At 37.5% G+C, this 18,185-nt stretch overlaps 2 protein-coding genes across 2 annotated transcripts in view; both read left to right on the forward strand.

The window, feature by feature from the left end:
• The window catches only part of fkbp10b (FKBP prolyl isomerase 10b), a gene marked incomplete at its 5' end in the record, with an annotated part of 23,861 nt that continues 5,676 nt past the window's right edge, over positions 1 to 18,185 (forward strand). The window contains 4 exons of the mRNA XM_026223289.1: positions 1 to 356; positions 1,005 to 1,150; positions 1,332 to 1,521; positions 1,838 to 1,983. Of these exons, the coding sequence (XP_026079074.1) occupies positions 1 to 356; positions 1,005 to 1,150; positions 1,332 to 1,521; positions 1,838 to 1,983 (838 nt within the window). The remainder of the gene's footprint in view (positions 357 to 1,004; positions 1,151 to 1,331; positions 1,522 to 1,837; positions 1,984 to 18,185) is intronic.
• Positions 7,443 to 12,781, forward strand: LOC113056275 (uncharacterized). The gene is made up of 2 exons (XM_026222914.1): positions 7,443 to 9,036; positions 12,371 to 12,781. The coding sequence occupies exon 1, from the start codon at positions 7,691 to 7,693 to the stop codon at positions 8,549 to 8,551; it is 861 nt and encodes a 286-aa protein (XP_026078699.1). The 5' UTR covers positions 7,443 to 7,690; the 3' UTR covers positions 8,552 to 9,036; positions 12,371 to 12,781.

The following is an 18,185-nucleotide window of genomic DNA, read 5'->3' on the forward strand; positions in this document are numbered from 1 at the left end:
AATAATTCAGAGCCTGTAGTTTTCTTTGTTCCGATCACGGAAAAAGTGCCCGAAGCAACATCCCAGCTGAAGATCTTCCACGTTTACACATCCGAACTCCTCCTACAGGAGCCCACAACTGACTGCGCACAAGCCTCACTCTCAGTCTACATTTTCCTTAAAATGGTACGGAGGGTGATTTTAAGTTTACTGCTGGCGACGTGGTTCTCCGTGGACTGTAACCCCGGGCCTATCGATGATATTGCAGTTGATCGACACTTCATCCCTAAGAACTGCATCAGAGAAGCGAAATCAGGAGATTTCGTGCGTTATCACTATAACGGCACTTTTACTGACGGAAAACTGTTTGACTCTAGGTGAGATAATTAAGCCAACTGTTCACTGAGTGATGTTCATTCTTTGCATCTTGCACATTAAAAATATTCACATCAGGCGATAGCATTGTGTTTTGGAGATGTCCAGTGTAGTGCCGTGATTTTCTGGACGTGCACCAATGGAATATTACATTGGAATACGTTTTTTTGTGATATGGTAAAATCAGGCTACTTCTATGATATAATTTGAAGTAGCCTTTTAAAGTTATATGCTAATAGGTTTGTTCAAGATGTTCTACTTCAATCTATTTAACAATATTATATTGCATATTATATATTACTATGGCAGTGCTTCGAGACACCGGTGAGTTACACGGAAAGCATTTATGGACATCATATAAAGTATCATACGTGGCCAATGGCCGTATGGTATCTTGATAGGGAGCTCACTCGGTTTCTATGCCTTGTGCATTTTTTTTTTCAGTGTAGCTTGAAAACAACTATTCTGAATAATTTTAATACATGATAGACAAGCTGCATTTGTAAAAGAGCTATAGAAATAAAATGGACTTGTGTAAAATGTGCTTTTATGGCTTCCAAAGCTCTGTGTGTGCACGTATGCTGTGTGTTGGAACTCTTTCCTTTTCACAATAAATATATTGTAATGTGATTTGTTTGTTTTAAATGCAGCTATGATAGGGGGGCTGCATTCTTTGGACAAGTGGGCCAAAAGTGGCAGATTGTTGGTGTGGACAAAGGCATTCTGGGTATGTGTGTGAATGAGCGTAGGAGGATCACCGTACCCCCCCACTTGGCTTACGGTAGCCAAGGAGCAGGTAATATACCCAAACCAACCTTTAACATTCATCAAACTAAATGTGCATACTAGTTTAATTCTCAGACTTGGAAAGCAGCTCAAAAACCATTTGGAGCACACAGGTCATGGCTTAAAATGTCTGGGTGCATTGTATTAGATATCATAGAAATCTCTCTTGTCTTCCTTCTGTGCCATTTCAGGTGATAAAGTGCCACCAGACACAACATTAGTGTTTGATCTGGTTCTGCTGGACATCTTTAACAGAGCAGACCACGTTCAGACCAAAGTCATCATTACACCTAAAGAATGCAAGCGCTCAGTCATGAGGACTGACTTTGTCCGCTTTCACTTCAATGGGACATTGCTGGATGGCACTGTGTTTGACTCCAGGTTAGTGCTACTTACTGTCCTAGTAGTCTCACCTCGAAGGAACTGCAAAAAATAATAACTATTTACAAACAAGTTTCCTGAACACTCCTGCCAACAAACTCATGCTCTTGTTTGAGCAATATGTTGATATTGCCATGGATCCACAATGTTGACACCGTTCATGCAAATAATTTTACATATGGCTTCATAATAATTCTCTTTGTACTGGCATAAGAGAAAGTATTTTAACATCTAAAAGCTAATCAAGTATCTTAGTGGACATGTCATAAACAGTATCCGAAGTGTGTTGATTAATCTTGTATTGGACATGATGCAGCTACAAGCGTTCCCAGACGCAGGATGCAGTGGTTGGGGAAGGTTGGCTCATAAAAGGCTTGGATGAAGGGTTGCTGGGCATGTGTGTGGGAGAAATACGACACTTCGTCATCCCCCCGTTTTTGGCATTTGGAGAAAAAGGATTTGGTAAGCAAGCAAACCACCCACATGTACATATTAAGAATAACTAGTTCTATTAATTATAGATTTTTATTCAAATCTTGGACATGGTTGCACTCTTTTGTATTCTGTTGGACTTTTCTCACGTGTCAATATAATTCCGGGCTTCCTTTCGAGAGGGCCTCTCTACTTTACAGTGTAAACTGATGCTTTGGGCAAACACCTTTTTCCCTCAAGTACTGAAGCCTAAAGTAAGTAGATAAGAAAGAACTTTAGGCTAGGTACACACTTTGTACGTAGAGAGGGCTGTACATTCACTCCCCCAGGGCCGGATTAGGACACATCTCTGCCCCTCCCCCCACCAATCCTGCATTTATTTAATCCAAAAACAGCAAGAGCAGTAATTTTGTGAAATATTTTTACTATGTAAAATAACTGCTTTCGGTTGGAATATATTTTAAAATGTAATTTACTTCTCTGAATAAAAAGCTGAATTTTCACATGATCCTCCAGATATTATTCTAATATGCTCAATTGCTGTTCAAGAAACATTTGTTATTATTATTATTATTATTATTATTATTATTATTATTATTATTATTAAGAGTACATCAGAATATTTTGATGAATAGAAACATCCAAAGATCAGCATTTATCTGAAATAAAAAGCTTTTGTAACATTATACATTCACTATACCAAAAGCTTGGAGTCAGATGTGATGATAAAGACATTTATAATGTTACAAGGGAAATTTCTATTTCAGATAAATTATGTTCTTCTGAACTTTCTATTCAATTAAGAAACCTGAACAAATAAATCCTATCTATTTTCAGCTTAATAATAATAATAATAATACATATTTTTGAGCAGCAAATCAGCATATTAGAATGATTTCTGAACGATCACTGAAGTCTGGAGTAATGATATGTTGCTATTTTTGCTGTATTTTGGATCAAATAAATGCAGGCGTGGTGAGCAGAAGAGACTTCTTAAAAAATAAAAATGAAAAATCGTACTGATCAAAACCTTTTGACATGTAGTGTAATAGAACACAATTTCTAAAATGCCTAAATGCCAAAATTAGTACAATGTATTTGTTGAAAAAAATATAATACTGAACACACTATTGCATTATTAGGCTGTGACTCATTATCTTTATTCTTCTGGCCGCTTTATCTCTTTCATCGAGTCCCACACACCGGTTCTGTTTGGAACTGTTTGATGGAAGCGGAATAGACATGAGCCGATTTGTGTAGCGCAGTGCTGCCAGTCAAGACCAACTGATTCATGATTTATTATCGAATTAAAACAATTGTAAATTATCACTTTGTTATATTGAGAAGGCATACATGTAAAATATTAATAATAATAATAACAAACAAAAACATTCGGCCAAATCTGCCGCTAGGCCACCTGGAATACTCCCGGTGCTCCTGATGGCCAGTCCGGGCCTCACTCCCCCTACCTACAATCCCTGCTGGAATGAGACTCAAACTCATCATATTCTTGGCGTCAGTGCTTCAAATTGTCTTGCCTCCCTGTGCTCACGTACTGCATTTTAATGCAGCTAACTTCTCAATAAAACTGTTTTTATTAATATATTCAACCGTTTCTCAGATAATGGAATGAATATTATAGTGACTGAAACACAGTCTATTAAGACTAAATAACCAGCTCTCAAATATATTAATCTACACTAAAATCCTAATCACAACATTGTCTAATGAAATCAAATACACATACAAATGATTAAGACAATGGCTGTGCTGTTATTTCGGCTATACTTGCATGTAAAGTAGAGTTGGAAGCAACAGAATATCTTTTTTTAATTGAAAGTGCTGCTCCTCTCTGCGCTCGCTGAACAGAGCAAACACGGAGAGAGGCCCTGTCCCAAATGGAACACTTCATGCGCACTTGCGGTCTTATGGACTTACAATGGCGGCCGCGTGTCCGTTAAGTCCCAGGCGGCAAGGAAGTCGACCGGAAGTTGAAGTCGGCCGCGTGCCTCCATCTTGTAGCAGAACTTCACTTGCATTAGCATTCCCATTGACTCCCATTCGTTTTGGCGTAATTTTGACAGCGAATAACTTTACATCTGAGGCGTTTAAAGACTCCGTTTGTCCATTATTTATTTCTAAAGATACAAGACAATGTATAAAGGGCTCCATTACCTTCTATGTTACATTATGGCCCCGTAGAAACAGTTTTTGTAAAAAATAGGCTAACGATTGCATCATAACGTGACTCTGTTGCATTACCGTACAGACAGGAGGAGAAGCTCGCAGGCAATTAACTTAATATGGCATACTGGCATTACATTTTAAAATACTACACAAAATAATTAATCAGAATACTTACTCCTGCTCACTCATGACAAAGAACTCCCCGCTCAAGCTCGCCGTCTCTGCAAGATTAACGATGGCAGTTTGCACGCACAGCTACTAGAAGATTTAAATCTGTCAGACAGGTTGCTGACGTCATCAAGCTTAGTTTGAGTCTGCGAGTCAGAAACGGAAGTGCTAATAAATGCTAAAAATGGGCTTCACTTGTCTCAATTAATTTCCAATGGGGTCGCTGTGTCCATTTCTTTTACTGTCTATGGTTAAGTCCAGGAGACCATAGGGTGTCCCATTTGTAATTTAAGCGATCAGAAGGGTGCTCGCGAGTGCCCCCTTTGCAGCCGTTATGCGCCCCTCAATCCGCACTTCTGCCGAGCCCGCACTGGGTGAGTTCCACAGCAGACTTCTACCCTACAGTGTGGCATTACGTCACAAAAGTACAGACCCAGAAGAAGACCATAGGGGTTTAGGGTGCCATTTGGGACAGGGCCAGAGAGGTATGTGTGCTGGGAAAGCAAGACCTCACACTCAGTCTCAGAGACTAAATAAGATTTGTCCAAGAAAGTCACAAGATTTGCCGCTTGTTGCTTTTTTGGAAAAAATTCATTAAGGGGAGTCAATAAATCTAGCAACAAATTTTCTAAGTTGGCAACACTGGGTGGAGCCACTTCCAGATGCCTTCTTGATATATTCAAATTAGTGATGTACCATGTACAAATCTGCACACACATTTTATACATTTAAGACTCTGCACTGAGAGGCAGAATGTGGGGATGTGATTAAAGGCCCGTTCACACCAAGCACGATAACTATAAAGATAACGATAAAGATATAGTTCTAAAAATCATTTTCAATATTAAAGAATAGCAGAGTCCACACCACAACTATAACGATAAAAGCACAGGGAAACTATATCGTTGGAATCACTTTCAGAACGATTTTTTCCCCTGATGAACACTAAAAACATTGACAACCAATCAGAATCAATCCTGCTGTAATGAGCTCGAGAATTTAAAGCAGCCGACACACGTCCGCTTAGAATACACAGACAATATCGTTCGCTGGTGTGGACGCGAATATATTTATCTTTATAGTTATCGTTCTTGGGGTGTGAACGGGCCTTTAGGTCTGTAGGTACATGTGGAACACTGCAAAAAATAGCTTATCTTAGTATATACTAAATATCTTACAGTCATTTGCCTTATCTAAAGTATCTTGATTTAAGAATTGTAAGATATGTTGACTAGAAACCAGACAAACTTACTAAGTAAGATAAGCCATTTTTTGCAGTGAAGTTGGGGTGTTCAAAAGAGAGACTGCTCTGATAGAATCAATTTTTGAGTCTTTTTGTGTGGGCATACTGTTTCTAAGACGGCAGGAGGGTGAACATGTTGTGACCTAGATCTAAAGGGTCTCTGATGATGGTTTTGGCCTTCCGGGTGCAATGTACCCTCTAAATGTCCTCCAGTCTAAGGAGCTAGGAGCCTGTAATCCTCTCTGCTGTTTTAATTATACGCTGGAGAGACTTCCTGTTTTCTGAGGTACAGACAAAGTACCACACTGAAATGCAATAGGTGATGACAGTAGGACTGTCAAAATAGTTGAAAAACTAAATTCGAATTTTTTTACTTAAATATTATTAATATTCAAATTATATTCCAATTTAAAATGCATAATTTCAGTTAGGGCGAAGAACAGTTTTTTGCTTCCCTTCTGCGGCCACAAGAGGGTGCATCGAGCTAAATATTTCTAGTGCACGTTTATTCAAAGCATTAGAATACATGACTGTAAAAAAAAAACCATAATATTTAAAATAATGTTTATGAACCAATTATAATTATGTTGCTTGAACTATAAACAAAACAGTGTCATGTATCCATGCATAGTTAAATAAAAAGGGCGGAAGGCCAGAAACACAGAATCAATTCTTTCATTTAAAAACATGAGATGCAGTGGGATGGGGAACAAAAACCCACCATAAAGTCTCGAGATATGTTTTTAACTTAAAAATTAATTTTACATGGCTTTCCAAACATACAGCTCTTCTGTCAGAGAAGCTAAGTCTAATGGTGTCCCTCTAGAAAATGTGGACTGTGAAGTGAAGTGTACCCGGGGCAGCCTCCTTAATGCACAACTAAAATTTAAATGGAACTTTTTGCATTAGACTGTGGATTTTTATTTTAAATTCAACAAAATGTTTGAAATTCGATTTTTCTTTGACCATCCTAGATGACAGAAACAATGACAGACCTAGGGAAGTAGGGTTGTGTATCATCAGCAAAGTCACGAAACGGTACATATCGTTTCGATACAACAGTGATAATTCATACATACACAGCCTCTCTCTCTCTCTCTCTCCCTCCCTCTCTCTCTCTCTCTCTCTCTCTCGCTCTAAATGAACATTTGATGATCACACTTTTCTGAGAATAGAATATTGAAGTGGAGATCACTAAACTGCAAGCTAACCATTGTTTTCGGAAAACAAGCATGTTTATCTATGGTGGAGAGAGAATGCGTACTCATGAATGCCAGGTTGACAAAGATAAGTAGTAGGGCTGCAACTAACGATTATTTTGATAATCGATTAATCTGTCGATTATTTTTACGATTAATCGATTAATCGGTTTATTTACTTATATTTTAGTTTTTTTCCATTTTTTCCCCAAGTAAATTATTAATAAAGGGTCTTTATCATTCAGCATAGATTTTTAAGAGATTTTAACCATTTTGCATTGTCATATCCTCATCAAAAATATACCTGGAGTTGTTTTATTATGTTAGTAATCCTTTGTCGAACTCTTCTGCAATCAAAACACTGACCCATACTCTAGCAAAACTCACAAGGAGATTTCAAATAATGTTTTCACCATGGCAGTCCTTAGAGCTCCTAAAGTAGTTCAACATCCCAAACAAAGCTTAAGGAATCTTTGAGAACATATTTTCACGAAGTATAAGGATAAAACAGAATAAAATTGCAGTGCATTGTATTTTATTATTTACTGGGAAAAAGCTTTATAGCTTACGCTGTGAAATTGTAAATAATCCTTCGAAAAAAAAGTGGCGTCTGCCTTTGCTAAGCAACCATGACGTGCTCTCTCCATGACGTGCCCTCTCCATGAAGACCCGGAAATTTCAGCAAAGGATAAATGGATGCGGTGTGGACGCGCCTGGAAAAACGGGCGCATCGCACTGCGTGCGTGTCGCGACCGCGTCGCTTCCATTATGAGAGTGCATACTGCGCGCCTACATAGGAAATAACGAACTTGAGCGGAGAGGGAACAAGATGGCGGGCTAAGCACATGTACATTTCTCCGCTCTCCAGCACTTTTTGAGATTTACGTTAACATTCAACTTTAAAACATCCTAATTTTCGCGTATTAGCGAGTACTGGACTATGTCAGCAAAAAAAGCTTCCAATCACCCTAAAATAGTCATCCCTGGACAAAAAGGGATGACTGTAAAAACTTCTGCTCTCGCCGAGCACGAATACGTCATGGAAGTTGACCACGTCGAAAGCAATGAGAAACGCAAAGAATCTTCCTCCTTGCAGAACACTCCGACCAAAGCCCCGGCTAAGAAACAGAAGGGAGACGAAACCCCTGAGATTTCCAACGTCGCTCTCCTGGAAACCATAGTCGCCAGATTCGATCTACAAGACGGAAAGCTGAGCAGCATTGAGCATAAGATTACTGAGAACAGTCTAATGATCGTCAACCTGACAAAAGCTGTGGAATTCAACGCGGCGGAAATAAAGGACTGTAAAACTAAAATAAACTTGTTCGAAAAACAACTCGCCTCTGTTGTCACTTCGCACGCAGATTTGGTAAGCCGCACGTCGGAGCTCGAACGCTACAAAAGACGATGGAATCTTCGAGTAATCGGAATGAAAGAAATTGCAGGCGAAGATATCCGAAGAGAAGTCGTCTCACTGTTAGCTGAAATTGCTCCTCACCTGCAGCACAAACTTGAAGACATCGTGGATTCAGTTCACCGCATTGGCTCCAAAACGAAGGATAAATCCAGGCAGGTGATCATTCAGTTCAGCATGCGGAAACACAGAGACGAGTTCTGGCGATCCACCAAAGTTTCGGATGTCTGCAAACTAAGGGGAATAAAGTTCACCGAAGATTTGTCAAAGGAAGACCGAGAAGCCCGCGCTGCACTCTGGCCGAGGATCAGTGAGGCTAGAGCTGCAGGGAAGAAAGCCTACTACCGAGGTCCTTATGGCTACATAGAGGGCACCCGGATTGTCTAGGACGGTTGATTTCAACTACCTCGTCCACATTTGTTTACCTTAAGTGTTGGCATGAGGTGTAAGTGGGATGTTTTATGTCCTTGCTGTTGAGCGAGATTTTGTTACAGTGCTCTGTTTGAGAGATATCTTGTTTTGTGTTCATTAGAGCACGGTTACATATTTTTCATTTGATTGTTTATCCTATTTTACGTATTTTATTTTTTTATTTGTTTCCTGTTAGTTAAATGTTCTCAGTGAAATCAGCTTTTTCCTGTATTTCTTTAAATGCAAGGGGTCTTCGTAACTCTATTAAAAGAAAAGCTTTATTTCTTTTTTGCAAAAGCAAAAACTCACACTGTGTATTTTTGCAAGAAACACATTCCAACCTTGATGACGTGAAGTTCTGGACGAGTCAGTGGGGGGACAAAATCATCTTCAGCCATGCTTCTACACATTCTGCAGGAGTGGCAATACTGTTCAACAACCTGCCAGGCAAAATTATAAAGGTAGAGACCGATTCAAATGGCCATTGGGCTTCAGTTGTTATAAATATTAATGACGTTTTGTTTATTTTATTCAATGTGTATGGGTACAACAGTGCTCCCCTAAATGACAAACTACTTACTGAAATTTCTGATTCTCTATTCGAGTTGAAACTTGTGTACCCAACTGATATATTATTATAGGAGGAGATTTCAACATGGTTATGGATGAAGCGTTAGATCGTTTTCCGCCCAAATTTAATACCTCTCATCCTAATGTTACCCTTTTTAATTTTTGTTTGAATAATAATGTAGTGGATGCTTGGAGAGCTGTGAATCCAAATCTTAAACAATTTTCCTGGTTCAGAGATAATGGGACTTCCAAATCGAGAATTGATTATTGGTTAACCTCAAATAACCTAACCGACTTCATCAAAGATATTTCAATATCTGCTGCTCCTCTAACTGATCACTGTTGTATCTCTATATCATTCAACTCGGGCAAAAGAGAAACACATAATAAGGGTTATTGGAAATTCAATGCTGATTTATTAAAACACCAAAACTTTTGCTCACAAATTAAATCCATAATTAATGATATAGCATTGCATAAGGACCTAATTACATTCATAAGTAAATGGGAATATTTAAAACACAAGATTCGGGAATTTTCTATACAATTTAGTAAAAATTTAAGTAAGGCCAGAGCACAAATGGAGTTAGAATTAACAAGAGAATTAAACAATTTATGTAATAAAAGTGAAATGGACAATGAAGCTAAATTACAAATTTTATCCTTGCAATCCAAAATTGATGATTTATATACTCAAAAAGCTAAAGGAGCATATGTAAGATCTAGGGCAAGATGGATAGAGAAAGGGGAAAAAAGTAATAATTATTTTTGCAGACTTGAAAAAAGGCGACAGGAAAAAAATGCCATAAATTCTCTTTATGTGAACGGTGTTGTAAGTACCTGCCCTAAAATGATTTCCTCAGAGATTTTTCAATTCTATAGTTCTTTATATAGCTCATTCTTTTCTGTATCAGACTGTAATATTCTCTTTGACAATATACACTCTAGCATACCGCAGTTAGACCAGGAATTTAAAGACTTGTGTGAGGCTGACATCAAGATAGAGGAATTAGATAAAGCAATAAATAAATTATCTTCAGGAAAATCTCCAGGTCCTGATGGCCTTACTTCCGAATTTTATAAATTTTTTAGGGAAGATTTGAGGGAACTATTATTTCAAACCTTTCTCGAATGTATCCAAAATAATTCACTATCTTCAACCATGAAACAAGGTCTAATTACTCTTATCCCCAAACCGGGTAAAGATGCACGACATATAGATAATCTTCGCCCCATCACTTTACTCAACTGTGATTATAAAATTCTAGCGCATATATTTTCCAGTAGGCTCAAGAAAAATATAGATCAAATAATTAGTGAATCACAGTCTGGTTTTATAAAAGGTAGGTCAATACATAATAACATCAGATTGGTTTTAGATATTTTAGATTATCGTGAATATATTGAAGATGAAGGCTATATTCTCTTTTTAGATTTTAAAAAGGCATTTGACACAATCGAACATAATTTCATATTTAACTCCCTCGAAAAATTTGGTTTTGGCATGAAATTTATTTCTTTCATAAAAATGTTATATAAAGACATCAATAGTTCTATATCCCTTTCATTTGGAACATCCCAGAGATTCAATATTTCGCGAGGAATAAGACAAGGATGTCCCATTTCCCCTTTTCTATTTATCTTGGCAGTAGAAATGCTTGCTATCTTGATAGATAAAAATAGCAACTTTGATCGACTTAGTGTATTTGGAAGACAAATTGGTATAAGTCAATTAGCGGATGATACAGCGATCTTTTTAAAGGACCAATTTCAGATTAATAAAGCCATTCAACTAGTTAATCTATTTTCCAAAGCATCAGGCCTACACTTAAACTTGAACAAATGTGAGTTACTTGCAATTCATGGCAGCGATTTAGACTCTTTATGTGACATACCCATAAAAACATGTGTAAAATATTTGGGGATAACTATTACTAGAGATAGTAATCAAAGTGTCCAAGAAAATTTTGTTAAAAATCTTTCAAAAGCAAAAGCAATTCTTAATAACTGGCTACAAAGAGATATCTCGATATTTGGAAGAGTCTTATTGACTAAAATGGAATTACTCTCCAGGTTCGTTTATCCAGCCTCCTCCTTAGCTATCCCGCCCCATTTACTGAAAGAATGTAATATTGCATTGTTTAACTTTATCTGGAAAAATAAGCATCACTATATCAACAAAAATGATTTAGTTCACAATTATGAGGAAGGGGGATTAAATGTTATTGATTTAGAAATAATGAATAGTGTTTTGAAAACTCAGTGGTTAAGATCATTTCTTTGTAATTCAAACTGCTTATGGTTCATCGTATCTTCTTCAATATTTGGGAAAGTAGGTGGCTTGGAGTTTTTGATTAGTTGTGACTTTAATATATCCAAATTACCTCTTAAATTGTCTGCATTTCACCAACAAGTTCTCCTATGTTGGAAATTAGCATTTTCTCACAATTTTAGTCCACACAAAACTTGTATTTGGAACAATCGTTTTATTTTGCACCATAACAAATCTTTATTTTATGAAAACTGGTTTCAATATAATATTCTTTCCCTATTGGACATGACAGACAGTTATGGAAATGTTCTCAATTACAAGGATTTCTGTTTAAAACATGGATTTGCATGTCATCCTAAAGAGTTTTACAGTGTTGTAAATGCCATACCCAAAAACATGGTATTATTAGTAAAAGGGATTCTTTCACATTACTCTGTAACATTCTCTCTCCCATCTCTTTGTCTGGGTGAATTGTTTATTAGAGATCATAAATGTAATAACAAATATATTAGAAATGTCTTCATTAATAAACTTCATCCAAATAGAATAAAACGATATTATGTTTTCAAAGAATTTAACCCTAAAGAGGTGAAGGAAATGAGAATGAATTATCTTACCTTTCCAAGTCTCCCTAAAGTGAAAGAGCTTCATTTTAAAATAATAAATGATATATACCCGTCTAAGGAGTTTATCAAATCAAAATTTGATATTGGAGAAAACTCTTGTCAATTCTGTGATGGTGATATTGAAACCACTGAACATATTTTTTTTGATTGTAATTACTCAAAGTTGTTTTGGGCTCAATTGTGCAGTAAAATGTCATGTGTAATTACATGGATAAATCCCCTTGAATACAAACAAATTAAGTTTGGTGTCCTTAAGAAAGATTACTCACAACATTACTTGATTAACAACCTTTTTGATGTTGCTAAATATTTCATTCATAAATGCAGATTTCTGAAAACCCCTCCATCCTTTCATCACTTCTCTAATGAACTCAAACTTTTTGCTGCTTCTCTTGATGCTCTCTCAAATGAAAAAGCTACTGCAGTTGCCAGCTTCTTCAGTGAACTAAGTGCTCAATAACTACTTGCTACCCCTTGTAAGAAATTAGTTATCTATAATTGCTCTTTTATTTTATTTATTTTTGTTTTTTATTTAATTATTATTATTATTATTATTTTTTTTTTGTAATTTATTTATTTTTATTTATTCCTTTTTGTTATTCGTGATTGTGCATTTAATGTATTACATCACTATTACATATTGTATTTGCAACTATGTCTGCCTCGAAGAATTGTTAATATTGTTTATTCTGTACCTGTTTTGTATGTACATTTGTTTGCTAATAAAAAAAAAAAAAAAAAAAAAAAAAAAAAAAAAATAACGAACTTGAGCACGCAAAAGAAACGATATGTGAACGGCCCCTTAAACAGTTCAGTAGTGCAGAGTTTACAGGTTACTTTTCATTTTGAAGGCTCAAAGTAAAGTACTCCCACTTCCCGCTGAATGCTGCAGATACGCTGTTCGGGAAGCACGTGACATAAAACGAGGCCAGCTATTGGCTATTCGCTACTTCACCTGCTGTACTGGCTGAGTAAAACCTCCGGTGGCTCATTACTGCCACACTTTGGTCACCGCAGATTTGAAATATGCACGAAATGAGCCACTTATGGCAAATAAAATTTATTTAGCGACGAATCGATTACTAAATTAGTTGACAACTATTTTAATAATCGATTTTAATCGATTAAATCGATTCGTTGTTTCAGCTCTAATAAGTAGCACACTTAGCAGATATTTCCATATTGCACAAGTGGGAAGCTCTGTTCAAAGGATTACATCTGTTTATATCAGGCAACCCAGTTGTGTTCCTCTACAGCCAGATTAAACCTTGCTGTAGTCTATATATTATGCACTATTCATATTCATCCTTGCACTTTTTAACTAAATTTTAAATGTTATTCTTGTATTCAAATTAAGTGCGGTCCACTGCTACACACATGCCACAATATTGATACATGGCCAACTGTATTGATATTCGTATTCTCAAATCTCATTAATAAACTTCATCCAAATAGAATAAAACGATATTATGTTTTCAAAGAATTTAACCCTAAAGAGGTGAAGGAAATGAGAATGAATTATCTTACCTTTCCAAGTCTCCCTAAAGTGAAAGAGCTTCATTTTAAAATAATAAATGATATATACCCGTCTAAGGAGTTTATCAAATCAAAATTTGATATTGGAGAAAACTCTTGTCAATTCTGTGATGGTGATATTGAAACCACTGAACATATTTTTTTTGATTGTAATTACTCAAAGTTGTTTTGGGCTCAATTGTGCAGTAAAATGTCATGTGTAATTACATGGATAAATCCCCTTGAATACAAACAAATTAAGTTTGGTGTCCTTAAGAAAGATTACTCACAACATTACTTGATTAACAACCTTTTTGATGTTGCTAAATATTTCATTCATAAATGCAGATTTCTGAAAACCCCTCCATCCTTTCATCACTTCTCTAATGAACTCAAACTTTTTGCTGCTTCTCTTGATGCTCTCTCAAATGAAAAAGCTACTGCAGTTGCCAGCTTCTTCAGTGAACTAAGTGCTCAATAACTACTTGCTACCCCTTGTAAGAAATTAGTTATCTATAATTGCTCTTTTATTTTATTTATTTTTGTTTTTTATTTAATTATTATTATTATTATTATTTTTTTTTGTAATTTATTTATTTTTATTTATTCCTTTTTGTTATTCGTGATTGTGCATTTAATGTATTACATCACTATTACATATTGTATTTGCAACTATGTCTGCCTCGAAGAATTGTTAATATTGTTTATTCTGTACCTGTTTTGTATGTACATTTGTTTGCTAATAAAAAAAAAAAAAAAAAAAAAAAAAAAAAAAAAAAAATAACGAACTTGAGCACGCAAAAGAAACGATATGTGAACGGCCCCTTAAACAGTTCAGTAGTGCAGAGTTTACAGGTTACTTTTCATTTTGAAGGCTCAAAGTAAAGTACTCCCACTTCCCGCTGAATGCTGCAGATACGCTGTTCGGGAAGCACGTGACATAAAACGAGGCCAGCTATTGGCTATTCGCTACTTCACCTGCTGTACTGGCTGAGTAAAACCTCCGGTGGCTCATTACTGCCACACTTTGGTCACCGCAGATTTGAAATATGCACGAAATGAGCCACTTATGGCAAATAAAATTTATTTAGCGACGAATCGATTACTAAATTAGTTGACAACTATTTTAATAATCGATTTTAATCGATTAAATCGATTCGTTGTTTCAGCTCTAATAAGTAGCACACTTAGCAGATATTTCCATATTGCACAAGTGGGAAGCTCTGTTCAAAGGATTACATCTGTTTATATCAGGCAACCCAGTTGTGTTCCTCTACAGCCAGATTAAACCTTGCTGTAGTCTATATATTATGCACTATTCATATTCATCCTTGCACTTTTTAACTAAATTTTAAATGTTATTCTTGTATTCAAATTAAGTGCGGTCCACTGCTACACACATGCCACAATATTGATACATGGCCAACTGTATTGATATTCGTATTCTCAAATCTCTTTGACAGTGCATCATCGTATTGATGTTTCGAACACAGCACTATGTAGAATTTCACTAGCACACTCAGGAAATGTAGTCTGTCAAGTCCTTATTCAGTTAATGCCATTGCTGTATGTGAAACGGGGGTGTGAAAGCACCCTATATAAGCGGAGCTGAGCGGTATTTCATCTGAAAATTTCTCCCTTCATTATAAATTCTTCGCCAATAGGGGATTATGGAATAAGCTTTGCTGACCCCCTTTAAATGTTCTGATGAAGAATGGATTGAAGATATCATTTAGGTCTGCTTGATCTGTGTGGGAACAATTAGGATCCCAGTCAAACTCAAACTTTGCATATTCCGCCTGGCCGTGCCCAAGCACTCATCATAGGTGGCGCATACCTAACTTCAAGAAACAAATCTGGCTCTTATGCTCCCATCATGGTAGTGGTGCCAAATGTAAAGTTTGCAGTAGAGCTTATATGCTGGCACAGGTCCCGCTGACCCCTTGCACTCTGAATGGGATTACGATATAAACTGCCCTCCCCCCACCTCAGCGGCGTTCAGTATTGTACAAAGCACAAAATATCCCAGCCAAGAGAGAGGATACTTTTTGTGTGAAAAGAAAACAAAAATACTTGAATAAAAAAGACTTTATTCTCTTCTGTGTCAGTATACACAAGATGACCATGATGCATGAATGTGATCCTGATGATGCAGGAGCCTGTGTTCTGATGGGCTTTGGTTTTCTTACATTTTAATTAAATTCATGCATTTAGCAGATGCTTTTAACCAAAGCAACTTACCTGGGATTCAAACCCGCAAACTTGCACTTGCTAACAATGACAGCTATGTATGCTGCCATGTTCTTTGATAAGCACTGACTGTTCCGCTGTTTTTCATACAGATGTGTAAGTGTTGTTTACACTGACCAACATATATGCCTGCGCTGCCACTGTGCACTACTCTTCAATAAGCACCGGCTGTGCTGCTATCTTTCATGCAGATGTATGGTGTTTCTTTACATGACCTCTATATAATAATAATAATAATAATAATAATAATAATTCCTTACATTTATATAGCGCTTTTCTAGGCACTCAAAGCGCTTTACATAGACAGGGGGTATCTATATATATATATACTGTACTCCGCTCTGCTGCTGTCATTCATGTAGGTAGTCTTGCCACACTGACCGCTATATTTGCCAACATTTAAAGATGCTTACACTGACCACTATGTAGGTTGCTGAATACTATACAGTATATTCAGGTTCTGCAGCTGTGTGTCACCCTTCTATGATAAGCACTGTCTGTGCTGCTGTCTTTCATACAGATGTGTAGTAGTGCTTAGACCTCTATGTGCTGATGCTGCCCCCATGTGTTGACTTTGTTGACCTATGTTGCAGCCTGGAATTAAACCATGCCATGCTGGTTTCGCCTGGCCAGAGGAGAACTAGCCCCCTGACTCGGCCTGGTTTCTCCCCAGGTTTTTTCTCCATTACTGTCACAGATGGAGTTTTGGTTACTTGCCACTGTCGCCCTTGGGCTTGCTTCATTGGGGACGCTTGACTGATTGCACAGACTCTATTGAAAGAGAGCTGAACTGGATGATGACATCACTGAATCATCAATTTACTGACTTTAGCTGAAAAATGACTCCAGGACAACAGACTTTGTTATTGTCCTCTTGCATTATTGACAAACTGTTTCTGTTTGACACTGTAAAGATGCTTTGACACAATCAGTGTTGTATAAAGCGTTATACAAATAAAGGTGACCTGACTATTGCAGGCACTGATATCACTGCTTTACTTTGTGCTATAATTGTTCCATTGTTCAGTGTAACAAGCTGGACAACAGAATACAGAAGTTGCTAATATGTAGCCTATCAGAATTCTTTCACCCCTTACCTTAAAGAGACAAGCTCAATATGAAAGACACAGATTGCCCCATTTCAATAGTGTAATGCAGACTACCGCACCGGAATGCACCAGCATAACGAGTGCATTATCAAGATCTCCCTCAGACTGTTTGCACTGTAACATTATTTGGCATGTTGGGACTGCTTCATGTGCACCACTTCAGCTATGGTTAAAAGCATGCATTCATGCATGGGCTCGTCACTTGAGCTCAATGTGAATCTTGGTGAATCTCAAATGCCTAGAAGCACTGGCCTTCTGGAGGAGCAAAGCCTTCTACAACAGCACCCTTGTATGATGGTCACCTGGCACTCTGATGACCTGTCTGGAACTGCCTGGTGCTCGGAGCAGGTCACCTTTTTCTGAAGTGTTTCTACACTTAGGTCTGTCACAAGCATGTTCTCATTTGCATGGACAACATGGCCGCTATGGCGTTCATGAATCACCATGGAGGTTCCCATTCTCGCCCTCTTCACACACTCACCTGTTGGCATGGGCAGACCAGCACCTCCTGTCTGTTGAGCCGTCTGTCTCTCTGGGAATCTCAATCACAGGGTGTACATGCGCCGAGGCCCAGGGAACACGCAGCCCTGGTTCTTGGGACTTCAATGGCCAATTTCATTTAGAAGAGACTCCCTCTCTCACGCAAGTGACTCAGTCTGGCATCCAGCCCAGACTTATGGGATCTGCGCATCTGGCCAATCAACAGTTTGTAGACTCACTGTCATAATAAGCGCTGAAGACAATTTCAGAGGTGAGCGCTCCATCTAATAGACATCTGTACATCCGTGAAAATACTGTAATTGTACTTTGAAGGGCCAATACCCTGTCAACTACCTGTTGTCTTTTCTACAATAGTGTTTGGATGACAGCCGAACGCCCTCCACGCTCAAGTGCATGTAGCTGTCATATCAGCATTCATGTGTTGCATCTCACAGCTATATATTTTTGCTGTTGTGCGCACGCACTTACAGCAGTTCAGTAGGCCCACCCTCCCTCTCAGAGCTGCAGGATTCCACTAGTTAAAAAATAAATAAAATAAAAAAACATTCTGTAGTAGGTGGTGCCGGCGTTGCTGCCACCTAGCCAACTTACACACAGTTCCCCAGGCTAATATGCTAATCCCAGTAAGCTCCACAACTGCATGTCTGGCTGTTGTCTGGAATGTGCTGTTTGTGCTTTACAGTAACATGGCATGAAGTTTTATTCAGTTGAAAGTTTCTGATGAAATGCTACTAAAAGCCGCTTATTTAGTAAGTGATGCCCAGTTT

Source organism: Carassius auratus, chromosome 37, assembly GCF_003368295.1.
Source record: "Carassius auratus strain Wakin chromosome 37, ASM336829v1, whole genome shotgun sequence".
NCBI lineage: Eukaryota > Metazoa > Chordata > Actinopteri > Cypriniformes > Cyprinidae > Carassius > Carassius auratus.

Bases quoted from the DNA above. Each gene is read 5' to 3' on its own strand.
- LOC113056275 (XM_026222914.1), top strand. From the start codon at position 7,691: ATGTCAGCAAAAAAAGCTTCCAATCACCCTAAAATAGTCATCCCTGGA.